Raw genomic sequence first — 13,011 nt, 5'->3', positions numbered from 1 at the left:
CAAAGTGAAATATTCGCTTTGTCTACCACCTTTCAACGGAAAGCCATTGGTATTGCTCCCCCTGCTGGAACAAACGAGGTATTATGAGTATATGCTGCACTTCTGCTGCAGCGCCACTACAAAGCAGGACTGTATCCCGTTTCCACCATCACGCTTGTATTGCATTGTATTGGGGCATTAAGAATGGATGCATTTCATACCAAAGGCATTTGGATGGCCGAAAGTCTTCAGCTGAAGACGATGAGACAAGAGAAACTTTGGCAGACTGTCACTCATATGGGGGACCCAAAGGCAGCCTTCCTGCTCTTCTTTCCTTTGGCATATTTCATCAGCAGGCGAGCTGGAGTAGCAGTTCTGTGGGTAGCTGCTATTACAGAGTGGCTAAATTTGGTGTTTAAATGGTAAGGGTTGTCAGTCAGAAGAAGCGGTGTGCTTAACATGTAACGTGTGTATGTCCTCATCTCAGTTATCTTTAGCACTGGCATGTGAAGCTTCTGTCCACACCCATATGAATCAACTGCAATCATGATGCAATGGATTGTTGTCTTTATAAATGCAAGAGTGAAGATAGAAATAGTGGAAAAAGTGATTGACAACCCAGCTTCCGGGGTATCAAACGTTGTCCGACACTGATTTCTATCCGATGTGAAACAGTTGGCGGAACGTTTTAAGTAGCCCCTGGTAGTCATTACATTGCATCTGCTCTATGTATTTTTTCCAGGATGCTCTTTGGAGAAAGGCCGTTCTGGTGGATAGGAGAATCTCGTTTATTTGTCAATAACCCGCCCAGAGTTCAACAGTTTGCCTCCACCTGTGAAACTGGCCCAGGTAATGTATAAACAAGTCTTTGAATGGAAGCTTTCCTAACAGTAGGGGGAGAGTGTATGAGCCTCTTTTTTAATAACAGATTCTCCTTTTCAAAACGTATTTTCCACTAACAAAATGAAACTAACCAGATCGAAAGTTTTTCAAAATTTCTGCTTCTAACATACTAAGATAATAGGGACCCTTCCCCCCCAATTAAGGAAGATACATCTATTAGAAATCTAAAGGTGGTCCTATGGCACATTATCAGATACAACCCAATTTCTTCTGCATCATACTGTATACGTCTCTCCACAAGTGTTCCATATTTTCAAGTTATATGAAAAAGGATATCAGTTAATACATTGAAATGCATTTTGATATATCCGATATTTTGCCTGACACCTTAATTATGGGTAAGTTGTGAGCTTTTGGCTAATTTTACAGCCACCATAAAAAAAGAGGCACAGTAGTTTAGAACTAACCTTTCGCTAGTTAGTTCACAAATCACCAGGATGATGTACATATTTTATTACACCCTTATTCCTGTATTACACCCAGAACAAGCCTGAAAAGGTGAGTTTTTAGTCTCCACCGAAAGATGGGCAGCTATATATATATATATATATATATATATATATATATATATATATATGTCAGCCACTTTACTCAATGGCGCTCATCTCTTACCCCACTTGCCCCTACACTTAGAGAACAGTGAAGTAACCTTATTTTCAGCCACCTGATTCCACATTTGATAAGTTGCTGTGTCTCTCAGGCAGTCCATCAGGACATATGATGGTGACTGCAGCAGTCTGGTGGGTGATGGTGTCGTCCCTTGGTTCATTTCTCTACTCCCGTACTCACAGGTTTGCCCAATCAAACAGATATTACATGATTATATGTTGACCTTAAACAGATACAGAGATGCAGATATTAGCTAAGCACAATAAGCTGTATTCCAGTGTCTTCTGTGTTTGTTTCTCTTTGGTATTGTTACTTCTCTCTCCGTGCCTCCAGTATGCTGATAGCAGCTGTTCCATACCTGCTGTATGTTGTGATGCTGGTGGCAGTTGGACTCTCACGGATCTTTATCCTCGCCCATTTCCCTCACCAGGTCATCGCTGGCTGTATAACAGGTCTGACTGCAATTCCATGTTAGCACTCTGTTTCAGAGGCGAGGTTGATGCAAATGACCTTGATGTAAATAAGCAGAGCTATGCTGAGCTGACACACTTCATGGAGGTTCTTAGTATTGATCCTAATATTCATAGTGTTTTTTTTTTTTTTTTTTTACTGAATTTGCCAGGTTTCATTCTGGGGATCGTTCTGGGCCGCAGAGTGCCGGAAGGTCGCCCCCTGCTGTTCTTTGTTTGCTCCAGCATCGGCCTGCTGCTCACCGCCCTGCTGCTGCATGCTGGACTAGAGCAGCTGGGAATTAACCTCTCCTGGTGAGTCTGTTATAATATATACATATAGATAGATAGAGAGAGATCGATCGATCAATATCTGTAATGTGTATGATTTTACTCTGTGAGGTGAAGCTGAAAAAGGTTTTCCTGCCTCACCTGATGCTATTCTTTTCTATTGTGACAGGTCTATTGCTTTGGCTAAGAAGTGGTGCCACCATTCAGAATGGATTCGGCTGGACACGGCCCCCTTCTCCTCCTTGACACGGGACTGTGGGGCCCTCCTGGGTCTGGGACTGGCCCACTACTGGAAGCCAGGCGGATGGTCTCTCCCCCGGGCTCCGCGGGCTTTGTGTCTGGCCCTCTCTTCCATGGGACTGTACCATGTTAATCGCCTACCACTGCCGGTCCAGCCGCAAACCCTCTTCTACAGCCTGTTCTTTGTCAAATTCATTATCGTGCCTCAGGTGGTCATGGTGCTTGTGCCTGGGCTGGTTCACCTTCTTACAGACAAAAAGAAAAAGGACTAGAAGCAGCTTTCTCAGGACTCTACAGTACAGCAGGGAGGGAAGTGTCCTGTACTGTGTGTGGGTGCCAGATGAGACACCTCTTCCCCCCGGATTTTCCCCCAGTTTCTCCCCAATTATACTTGTCCAATTTATCCCCATGCTGCCCTATTGGCTGCCACGGTTGCTGCTCCACCCTCTGCCGATCTGGGGAGAGCCTAGACTAGCACCATGCTTCCTCCGACACATGCGCAGTTGCCAGCCGCTTCAGCGGGAGCTGTCAGGTGACAGCACGGTGACAACACGTCCTACCCACGTGACAGCACGTGGGTGGGACGTAGCACATGGGAGGATCACACTATTCCCACCAGTTCCCTTCCACCCCGTCCAGGCACCCTGATTTACCAGAGGAGGCGCTAGTGCAGCAACCAGGACACATACCCCCAATCCGGCTTCCCACCCTCAGGCACAGCCAATTGTGCCTGTATGGACGCCCGACCAAGCCGGAGGTAACACGTGGATATGAACCTGCGACCCTCATGTTGGTAGGCAGGGAATCTACCACTACACTACCCGGACGAGACATCTCTTCATGGATGTCAGTTGAATCATGAGACGGTCACAGTGACCAGGTCACTCCATTTTGTTCTTCTTACCATAATTCAACTGGCTGGGGAAAATCTTAATAAACCTACAACTTATTTCTGTTGGGGTGAGCATGTGGGCCTTAAACCTTGAGATTGTATCATAGCTGTTAAATTTACTGCACATGGATGTCATTTATTCAACTGCTGTTCCCAATGCTGTCGTCATACTTGCTAAACGGTGAGCTTGTAATTATAAGGTTGTGTCTAGCAGTGCAGTTTAGTATGAAGGGAACTGAACATCAAAGTTCCATCTGGGAAAACTTATGTACTTTCAAATGTTTTAAATATTTAACGCCAAAAATGATCTATACAGAAATAAGTAACACCACACAAGCATAAAGTTACATTCAAACATGATGAATATGTGGATAGCTCAATTTTGATAACCTTTTAATTCCAAGCTCACAAAATATATATTTTTTATCTGCTAGTACTATATATGAAAATATCACCATCTTTTGGTCAATTTGGTGCTCATAGTTAGGTTAAATATTCAACAAATGTAACTATTCATCATATAGTTATATTGTATTTTAACTTATTGTAAATGGAAAGTGCATTTGTGTGTTGGATACACATGATGGGCAAAGAGTAAATGACTGACATGCAGGGCGTGTTTCAGTTGGTAACATTTATAAATATGTTTTTTTTCTTCAATACATAGGTTTGACTGTACAGATTACAATCAGTTATCATGAGATAAAAACACATTCTTTTTATTGTTTTTAATTAAACTTTTTTTTATCACAGCGATCTGAAAGCTCACATTTACAGACAAGAGAACTCTGCTCAGCAAGCAAATACATGAAAATAAAATAAAATCATCTTGAGAGTTTTGCTTTTGTCTGGTGAGGTTGAAGGGAAATGAGGACATCCAGGGATAGCAGTCTCTATTGTAATCCCCAAATCCAAACAGTATGTCGCACACCAGAATCAGGACACTGCTATACATGTTTCGGCTCGAGCTCATGGTAAGAATAGAACATGCATCAGACTATTTACAGCAAACTAATATACACTGACAGGTTGAAACCATACACCCCCAAATAATTTATCTCCAACTTAGAAGTCTTGTTTAAATTAAGTATAGTACAGTTTTATACCTTCATTTCTGTAAAGATCTATTGGGCATCTCCCTGGCAGCAGATGGAACGGAGTGTGAAAAGTTAAGAGGCAGACACTCGTCAAGTGACCAGTGACCAAGCAACCATCTCTCCAAGATCTTCATCAGAGCAACCATCTCTCCAAGATCTTCATCAGAGGACAAAAATAAAGGCTTTTGGACTAGTGGTCTTTAGGCAACTTGGTCCACATTTACAAAGAACTTGTAAGTCCTATTTGTACTGCGTTGATCAGTACCACCCATACTCCAAATAAGGAGTTTCTGGATGTTGAAATTTCACAAAGCCTTCAAATTATTTTGTTGCAGTAGATTCTACTTCATTTTCCAGATGTGTGCGAGGCCAGTGTTTTAGTTACCGATGGGTTTAACATACTGAGAAATGCTTAGCGGTGCTGAGCAACAAGGCTATAGTGGAGATTCGAACCCAGAGGTGGAATATTTTACGGTGATTGGCCAAACGTAACCTAAAGCCTTTTGAAACAGACTTGCTTAACTGAAGATCCAGAGCCCAGGACTGAGTGGGATATTTGAGCTACAGTATATACAGCAGATACAACTTGTGCTAGAAAGTCTATACATCTTCAACAGTTTAAAAACATTGTTTACTCTTCGTATTGTCGTTATTTACTGCTTCGTAAATCATATAAGTGTCTATGATAGTCTGGTATCGTCTGTCAGCATCTGACCGACCACACACCCACTTTCTCCAAATTCAACAATCATAACAGCAAAGAAAGTAAAATACATAAAGTGCACCCTTAGTTAAGAACTTCACAGGCATTTTAGTGCAGAAGTGGCTTACTAATAAAAAATGTGGTATGGGTTAAAAGAAAGGGCAGGAAATGACGCAGAGAAAGGGAAACATCTGTAACAGTGGTTTGTGTATATATGCATTCACTAGCTTTTAGCTTTGTTAGCCCGTCATACTAGCCTCTTGTCTCTCAGCAACATGGCATCACATACAGAGGAGGGGCATGGCCAAACTTTGATACTCCTGTGCTGTGAGTATCAGAGAGCCTGCATCACAAAGCCCAAAGATGATCTCAAATTCCCGTAGCCAAAGATCAAACACGCAAAGTAAATGTATTGCACTCATAGCCTAATTTTAGTGTCTAATACAGTACACTTTCCTCTCAAAACCTTTGAGAATTCTGCAACTATCCTCATATGAGCTTGTACAAAACTATAGCGAATCACTTTTTTTTTTACAAGCACACAGTTAAGCAAGTATTCAAAGTTGTTTATTGATAGGGAGCTAGTCCAATATGTCAGAAAGGGTAAGAGAATTGAGCCTTGGCAGTTAGTTAAACTTCACACTAAGGCAGATCATGAGGTCTGTTAGAATACAGTAACCATACAAAAAAAAAGACAGTAGTGCATCATTTATCTGACCCTCGAACATCTTCAACAAAATGACTGGTTTGCCCAAAGAAAAGAAGAATCAACAAAAGCTGTTGATGCAAAGAATAGTTTGTAGTAATTGTGTGCGATAGCTGGACTTTTCTCGTTGATGGATGCAACTGAAGCACTGGAATACCAACTTATATGCAGGCTCTTGAAAGACGCGTACTACAGTACAGTACTACAGTACATGCACGTCTCATATTCTGAATAAGTTCTGGACCTCTATGTCTGTGCATGTAATTAATCCAAATATATCACTTTAATGTACCTCCATTTCAAAGGGGTTCAGATGAGCAAGGACCTACTGCAGATAAATATATATATATATATATATATATATATATATATATATATATATATATATATATATATATATATATATATATATATATGTGTGTGTGTGTATGTAATTTACTTTTTTTTCTTGCATTAGACCATGACAAAAGCAATTTTCTTGACACAATGGAGGTAATGATGTCATTCAAAGTTGGTCAACGTCCCTCCTTCCTGGCCCTGGTAGGTTTTTAACATGTTTCAACATCCATATGACTCGCAGTGGGACACAAAGGCAGGGTTTAACAGAATAGAATTCAAACGCAAACTATGCTTTGTTTGTATATCTATGTACAATATATAACTTAATTATAAATATTGTCATTTTTCTCTAAGTACTGAGTTGTTGAGCCATTTGTATTTTCTGAGCAATGTACAGTATTGAACATATAATATTGTATTACATAGAGCAGAGCCTACTAGCAACCTTGGTTAAGAGCACACTTTGAAAGAACAAAGATGGATACATAGTCCACAAGTAGAGAGAGTTCAATGATTAGTACTTAGAGTCACTCTCACCGTCCCACACAGTGTTCACCTGTGGGAACATTGTGCCACACAACCTTCTGGAAGTGCACTGGTCTTTGATTCAGTGTGAGATTAGAACATAGGACCCTCCTGGGTATCCTACTAGTGTGCAGAATATGATAATGAAATAATCCCTTCTCACATTTGTTAGTAGTATTTATCATATAAGTATGTCAAATACCCTAAGTGTGTGTGCCAACTGCGTGGTACTGTACTGTGTCTCATGAGTTCTTTAAGATGAGTCCATCCATGTCACATACACAAGGGTCAGCAGCAGCTGCTGTATAGCTAAATATTGTCTCCTCTCACTCCCACTAACAAGCCCCGCCCAGTCCAACCAGCCAACCAACCACAGACAGGCCATCCATCACACATTCGACTCCACAAATGGTCTCTTTGGTTTGATGGGGGAGGTGGGGCCTTGGGTCCGGGAGTCACGAGAGAGCTGGCGGTACATGTTGTCCTGGTAGGCCTGTGCCACGGGCAGAGTCCTGGCCACCTTCACATCCGGGTAGGTGGGCACCTGGCTGACACGCTCCAGGATGTCCCCGCTGCCACGGGAGCCATTGGCCAACTTGCCCAGCGAGGGGGGCGGGGACTGGGTGTAGTAGTCCTCCTCCAACAGGTGTCCGTTTTGGGCGTTGTTGGTCTTGTTGTAGTAGGCGATGTTGCCCAGCGAGGTGGGGGGGCTATAGGTGGAGCCTTGCTGGACCAGCTGGCCAGGCGAGGTGGGGCTGATGGCAGAGTCCATGGAGGTCATGGCCCAGGGCCGCGAGGGCTGGTGCAGGTACTGCTGAGTCCGCGCCGTCTTGTCTATGATGCCCATGAAGGGCGTGGTCCGAGAGCGGGTGGTCTCGCCCTGGTACAGACCCCCGCTGCCCCCCTGGGAGGGAGAAATGGGAGAGATGTCATCGCAGGTGCGCTCGTACGTGACCTGCAGGGGGATCTCCATCTGCTGAATGGAAGAGGAAGGCCTGAAACCCGGGGCTAAATTACAGGTGGATCCAGTTGAGATGTTGTTGCTGGAGGGGGAGAAGCGCAGGCCGACACTCTGGGAGTGGATGAGAGGCCTGGGGGTGGGCACGTGCTGCTTCATCTCAGTAGTATTGGCACTGACGGGGCGTCTCACCATATGGGGGATCTCGGGGGAGCCTAGCTGACACTGGGGCATGGCGTTGGCGCGCTCCAGCACATGCTCAGAGACGACTGGGTAGTAGGCGGCCGACTGGCTGCGGCTTATCTGAGGCGTCTGGCTGTAACGGATGCCTCCCGGGCCCCCGCTGCTGGCGCGGTAGGCAGAGGAGGGGCGCTGGGGTAGCTCATCCTTCAACAGGCCTGACTCCATAACCCCTCCTCGGCCCCCGTGCTGACAGAGGGCCCCAGCGCTGAGGCTGGCCTGGACCTGGGTCATGGGCCGTCCGTCCAGGGAGGGCTGGTACACCAGACGGCTCTCCACCTCTACCGAACCACCTTGGTAGCGGCCGCCCATCGGGTGACCCATCTGGCCACTGTAGCCGCTGTTACCCATCACATTACTGGGCTGGTTGGTGCGGACTATTTGGGCTATAGAGGGCTGCAGACGTAGGCCTTGGGCTTGGTGGTGCTGGGAGGACAGGGAGGGCTGTGAGCTCAGCTGGAAGGAGCGCTGGCTACTCATCTTAGATAGGGGGGACTTGGGACGGCCGGGCAGCTGCTCTGTCTGGTAGCGTACGGGAGAGCCAGACTGGGACCTGTACAGGCAAACGCTCTCCACTGGTGGACTGGCTCTATACTGAGCGGACCGACGCAAAGGGGACGGCGGCGGGCTCTGATGCTCCATCCCCTGCCCCCCACTACCCATAGGAGGGGGGCTGAAGCGATAGGACGGTTGGTGCACTGGGGAGGTATGAGGCGGGCTGTGTCGGTAGAGGGAGTTCTGGTGCGTTGGGGAGAGGGAAGGAGACGAGGGCTGGTATGTCCCGCGGGTCGGGGAGGACATGGAGGAGGTGGTGGGGTGGTACTCATAGGGCTGGCCCATGGGGGAACCTCCACCTTGGTAGTAGTGATCAGGGTGTGTGGGGGAGAGCGGTGGGCTCTGAATGACGGGCAAGCTGGAAGGGTTGGACAAGGACTCCGGTGGGGGCAAGCCCATAGACATGGCCTCCAGCTCCTGCTCCAGGTAGTCCTCATCCTCAAACAGGCCCTGGACGGGCTCCATGTCCTCCAAACGGGGCTCAGGGGGAGGAGGGAGAGGCATGGACAGGGACAAGGACAGGGACTCCTCCTCTTCTGGGGGAGGCGTAGGAGGAGGGGAGGGGGGAGGCTCCAGCTCTGGCTGCTGAAGCTCCTCCTGGCTGAGCTCGCAACACTCCTCCTCCACCCTCTGGAGCAGCCGCTGGATCTCTCGGTTGTTGGGGCACTGCTTCATGGCTTCATTCAGGTCCTCTAAGGCTTCAGGGAATTGCCTGGAAGGAGGAAAACACACACACACACACACACACAGAGTAGATTAAGTTATCAATCTGCCACCCGTATATAAAGATCATCTTACAGCAATGTATGGCATCAAAAGGACAAGTACAGTACTGAGGACATTTCTTGACACGCTATGCACACGCACGCACACACACACGCACGCACGCACGCACACACACACACACACACACACACACACACACACACGCACGCACACACACACAAAAAGGAATGAAAGTTTTGTAGGACTCTCCAGGCAGGGCTCTGGGAGCGGTCCTTAATAAGGTTAAGCTATGTAGGGATCTTGGTTATAAAACCTACACTCAGTTATTTAATTCTTGTGTTTGTCGTATTTTAGATGATGGCGCAGGGGTTTGGGGTTACTGTAAGCAAACAAAATGTGACACACTTCAGAACAGAGCTATGCGCTGTTATCTGGGTGTGCATAAAATGGCCCCAACACTTGCAGGATGTGGTGACATGGGATGGGAGCCCTGTGAAGTGCGGCATGGAGGTGACATAGTGCGACTGTGGAACAGATTAATCGATATGTCCGATAACAGACTTACTAAACCAAAAGTGAGAACGTACAGTCTGATCAAACGTGTTTACCATCCAGAGCACTATGTCACCCTTCACCTGACCAGAGGTCAGAGGTCAGTTTGTGCCCAGTTGAGATGTGGTACCCTGCCTCTGGCTCTGGAAACCGGACGCTTCCACTCAATCCCAGAGGAGGACAGAAAGTGTCACCTGTGTGATCTGGGTGAGGTCGACATCTTAGACATAGGCTTTTTTGTAAAATTTCATTTGAAGAAGGCCCTGATTTGTTTTCTGTGTCTGATGATTGTAGACTTAAGGACCTGTTTACTGAAAAAGTGTTGCAGGTAGTTCAGTTTGTGTTGAATGCCTACCAACAGCGTAGCATGGTACTTTATGTTTGATGTGTTTAAAACTTGTCATTGTCTAATATATATATATATATATATAGATATATATATATGGTGTGTGTATATATATATATATATATATATATATATATATATATATATATATACACACATGTACTATATGTGTATATATATATATATATATATATACACACACACCATATATATCTATATATATATATATATACCATATATATATATACACCGTATATATGTGTGTGTGTGTGTGTGTGTGTGTGTGAATACACACACATTGCTTTGACAAAATGTCTAACAATAGAAAACTATGGGCCATACAGACATCCAGCCTTGTATGAAAGTTTGTGTGGGAGTGCTGTGTGCATGTAAGCAAGTGTGAGTGACAGAATGAGTGGAGAGAAAGAATGTGTTTTCTCTAAAGCGGCAGGAGAGACTATTGTTTGGAATGTGTAGCAAAGAGTGAAGGAGAAGTAGAGTGAGCATTGCTCTATACAGAAGGAAGATGTGGTGTACCTGCTGCTCCGCTTGGCGCGAGCCCTGGCGTAGTACGCCTCATAGGATTTTGGTTTCAGTTCAAGCGCCTTAGTAGCAAATTCCTCAGCCATCCCAAAGTCCTGCAGAAATGAGATGAACAGAATAAAACATACAACACATCAGGATACGGGAAAATAGTGGCACAAGCATGATCCTCATATTTAGTTGTAGAACACCTATCAGGAAAATAACCCTATAACCCCAATTCTGGACAATCTTATCTGCAGTAAAGGTTTCTGTGATCTGTACCATTTAAAAAATGGCATGGCTGTCAGTCAACTTCAAAAGAAGGCTGTTTTTCCTCATTTGTGAGAAGTTGACATTTTGGTGGTCTTCACCAGACAGTCCAAGTGCCGGACCTCTGCCGACTGCCCACTTACGTTCATTTTCCTCCGACATCGGGACAGGTTGAGGAAGAGCGACACTTTGAGTTCCCTGAATGTCTTGAGGTCGTCACTGAAGCCCTCGCGGGGGAACTTTTTGAGGGCATACTGGTAACGTTGGGCTGCCTCCTTCACCTTCCCTTTCTGCTGGACAAACACAATGATGAACACTGAAGTAATAAAAAAGCTCACACAAAATGGTCAATATCACATTTACCACTAGATACAAATACAAAGATACATTCATTATAAGATGTGTTTACAATTTGTTTATGACGGAACTTGTTCTCAGAGAAGGGAAGCTTGTTTTTGTATGCATTTTACTTGGGTTACACCAACACACACTAATATCAGATATCAGGCTGACACCACAATAAGAAAAGGCTATCAGAGACGTTTCCAATACTACACCAAGTCAGCAAACAAAGAAAATTGATATTGATTTTCTGCTTTTTCCGCACATAAATGTTTGAACTCTTTCAAGAAAAATATAATTTTGTCCAGTGAGCCTAATCTAAGTCAATATTGTTCACTAAACCTAACATAGGATTAATGTAGTAGTTACTGGTTGATGATAAGTTGTATGCTTTGACTCAGTATTTGGCTGCGGTATCAATGCATCTGTACATTTGACATATAAAAGGACCTTGTAGAAGCTGTCCCCCTCCTCGATCAGTTTGCTGAGTAAGATGATCATGATGTCGGGTTTGGAGGTGGCCATGGCCCAGGTGGCTGGACCTGAGTGACACAGGAGGGAGCAGAAGAGCCAGAGTGAGGAGAAGCACACTACTGAGCAGGGAGGAGGGAGGGAGGAGCGACTGGGAGCCACACTACACACAACAAGAAGAACAGAGATGAGAACAACAACCACCGGAATGGGGAATGAGGGAGAAAAGACAGGCATCCACTGCAGAGAAAATATCCCATTGTTGTGCTCTGACTCCTCTGGAGCGCTGTGGCCTTGCTATGGGAGTGCTGAGAGCACATCAGACCGGGGGTCCAACAGTATTTGCCAATAATTATTAGTGTTCCTTTTCCCCTGCTGGAAGGCCCAGAGACCATGTTTGGGAAAGAAAGAGTGCAAGTATACTGTACGTCTGTGATTGACAGCTTGAACTGTGCTCAAGCACTAACCTCCAGTCAATTGGTGCTCCAAGTAGATTAACCCATTGATACCTGATGCAGCATTTGTGTGTCTATCCCTTTAAGACAGCAAACGGCGTATACGCGGTTCGCGGTCTTAAAGGGATACACACACAAATGAGGGATATACACGCAAATGCTCCATCAGGTATCAATGGGTTAAAACAAATGGCAACAATTATCTGCAGGTACTACTTGACCCAGGTCGAGAGCAAACCCAGTGTAGGTGTACAGTTACAGTACACAAAAACAAGTCACTCTGTCATGTCTTTTTGAGTTATTTTATGCGGTCTTGTCATGAACTGTAGATTGAATTCTTTGTAAGAATGACAAACTGATCAGGATGTGATCAGGAACACGGAAATGCAAGAAAACAGTCATCTCCCATTAGGAACAAATGAGAGTTGTGTATTTGAAAAAACAAATAGGGGGGGGGGAGAAAAAAACATTTCATCCTGCCGTTTGCCTGTGAAAAAACATGTGGCCGTGTCTTTTCTATATCCCTGCAACAGCAATCCTCGACACGTGTAACACACACCACGGAGACGACAAGGAGGTCCTCGACACGTGTAACACACACCACGGAGACGACAAGGAGGTCCTCGACACGTGTAACACACACCACGGAGATGACAAGGAGGAGGGGGGATCTTGCACGAGGAGACACGGGGCAGGTAATGGTGAGAGGAGGAGGCAAGCAGGACGGGTATCAAGTAAGAGCTCTGCAGGCGTTTAGCTGTGTCCTCGGAGGCGGTGGTAGTGGGGGGGGGGGAGCGGGGGGGATGCTGCTGACTGGCCTAGCTGACACTGAGGAAAC

At 45.4% G+C, this 13,011-nt stretch overlaps 2 protein-coding genes across 2 annotated transcripts in view; one reads left to right on the top strand and one right to left on the bottom strand.

The window, feature by feature from the left end:
- The first annotated feature begins 141 nt into the window (after positions 1 to 141).
- Positions 142 to 4,605, top strand: g6pc3 (glucose-6-phosphatase catalytic subunit 3). Its single transcript, XM_083634750.1, has 6 exons — positions 142 to 401; positions 722 to 828; positions 1,583 to 1,673; positions 1,825 to 1,943; positions 2,114 to 2,255; positions 2,401 to 4,605. Exons 1-6 carry the CDS (start codon positions 184 to 186, stop codon positions 2,741 to 2,743), a joined length of 1,020 nt encoding a protein of 339 aa, XP_083490876.1. The 5' UTR covers positions 142 to 183; the 3' UTR covers positions 2,744 to 4,605.
- Positions 4,606 to 6,298: 1,693 nt separating this feature from the next.
- Positions 6,299 to 13,011, bottom strand: part of tanc2b (tetratricopeptide repeat, ankyrin repeat and coiled-coil containing 2b) — a 71,070-nt gene continuing 64,357 nt past the window's right edge. The window contains exons 23-26 of the mRNA XM_083634576.1: positions 11,698 to 11,789; positions 11,049 to 11,195; positions 10,648 to 10,748; positions 6,299 to 9,198 (exon numbers count right to left, since the gene is read on the bottom strand). Of these exons, the coding sequence (XP_083490702.1) occupies positions 7,122 to 9,198; positions 10,648 to 10,748; positions 11,049 to 11,195; positions 11,698 to 11,789 (2,417 nt within the window). The 3' untranslated portion in view covers positions 6,299 to 7,121. The remainder of the gene's footprint in view (positions 9,199 to 10,647; positions 10,749 to 11,048; positions 11,196 to 11,697; positions 11,790 to 13,011) is intronic.

This window comes from Poromitra crassiceps, assembly GCF_964638095.1.
Source record: "Poromitra crassiceps genome assembly, chromosome: 4".
Lineage (NCBI taxonomy): Eukaryota > Metazoa > Chordata > Actinopteri > Beryciformes > Melamphaidae > Poromitra > Poromitra crassiceps.
Note: the sequence above shows the minus strand (reverse complement) of the source record. Positions and strands in the feature narration are given on the sequence as shown.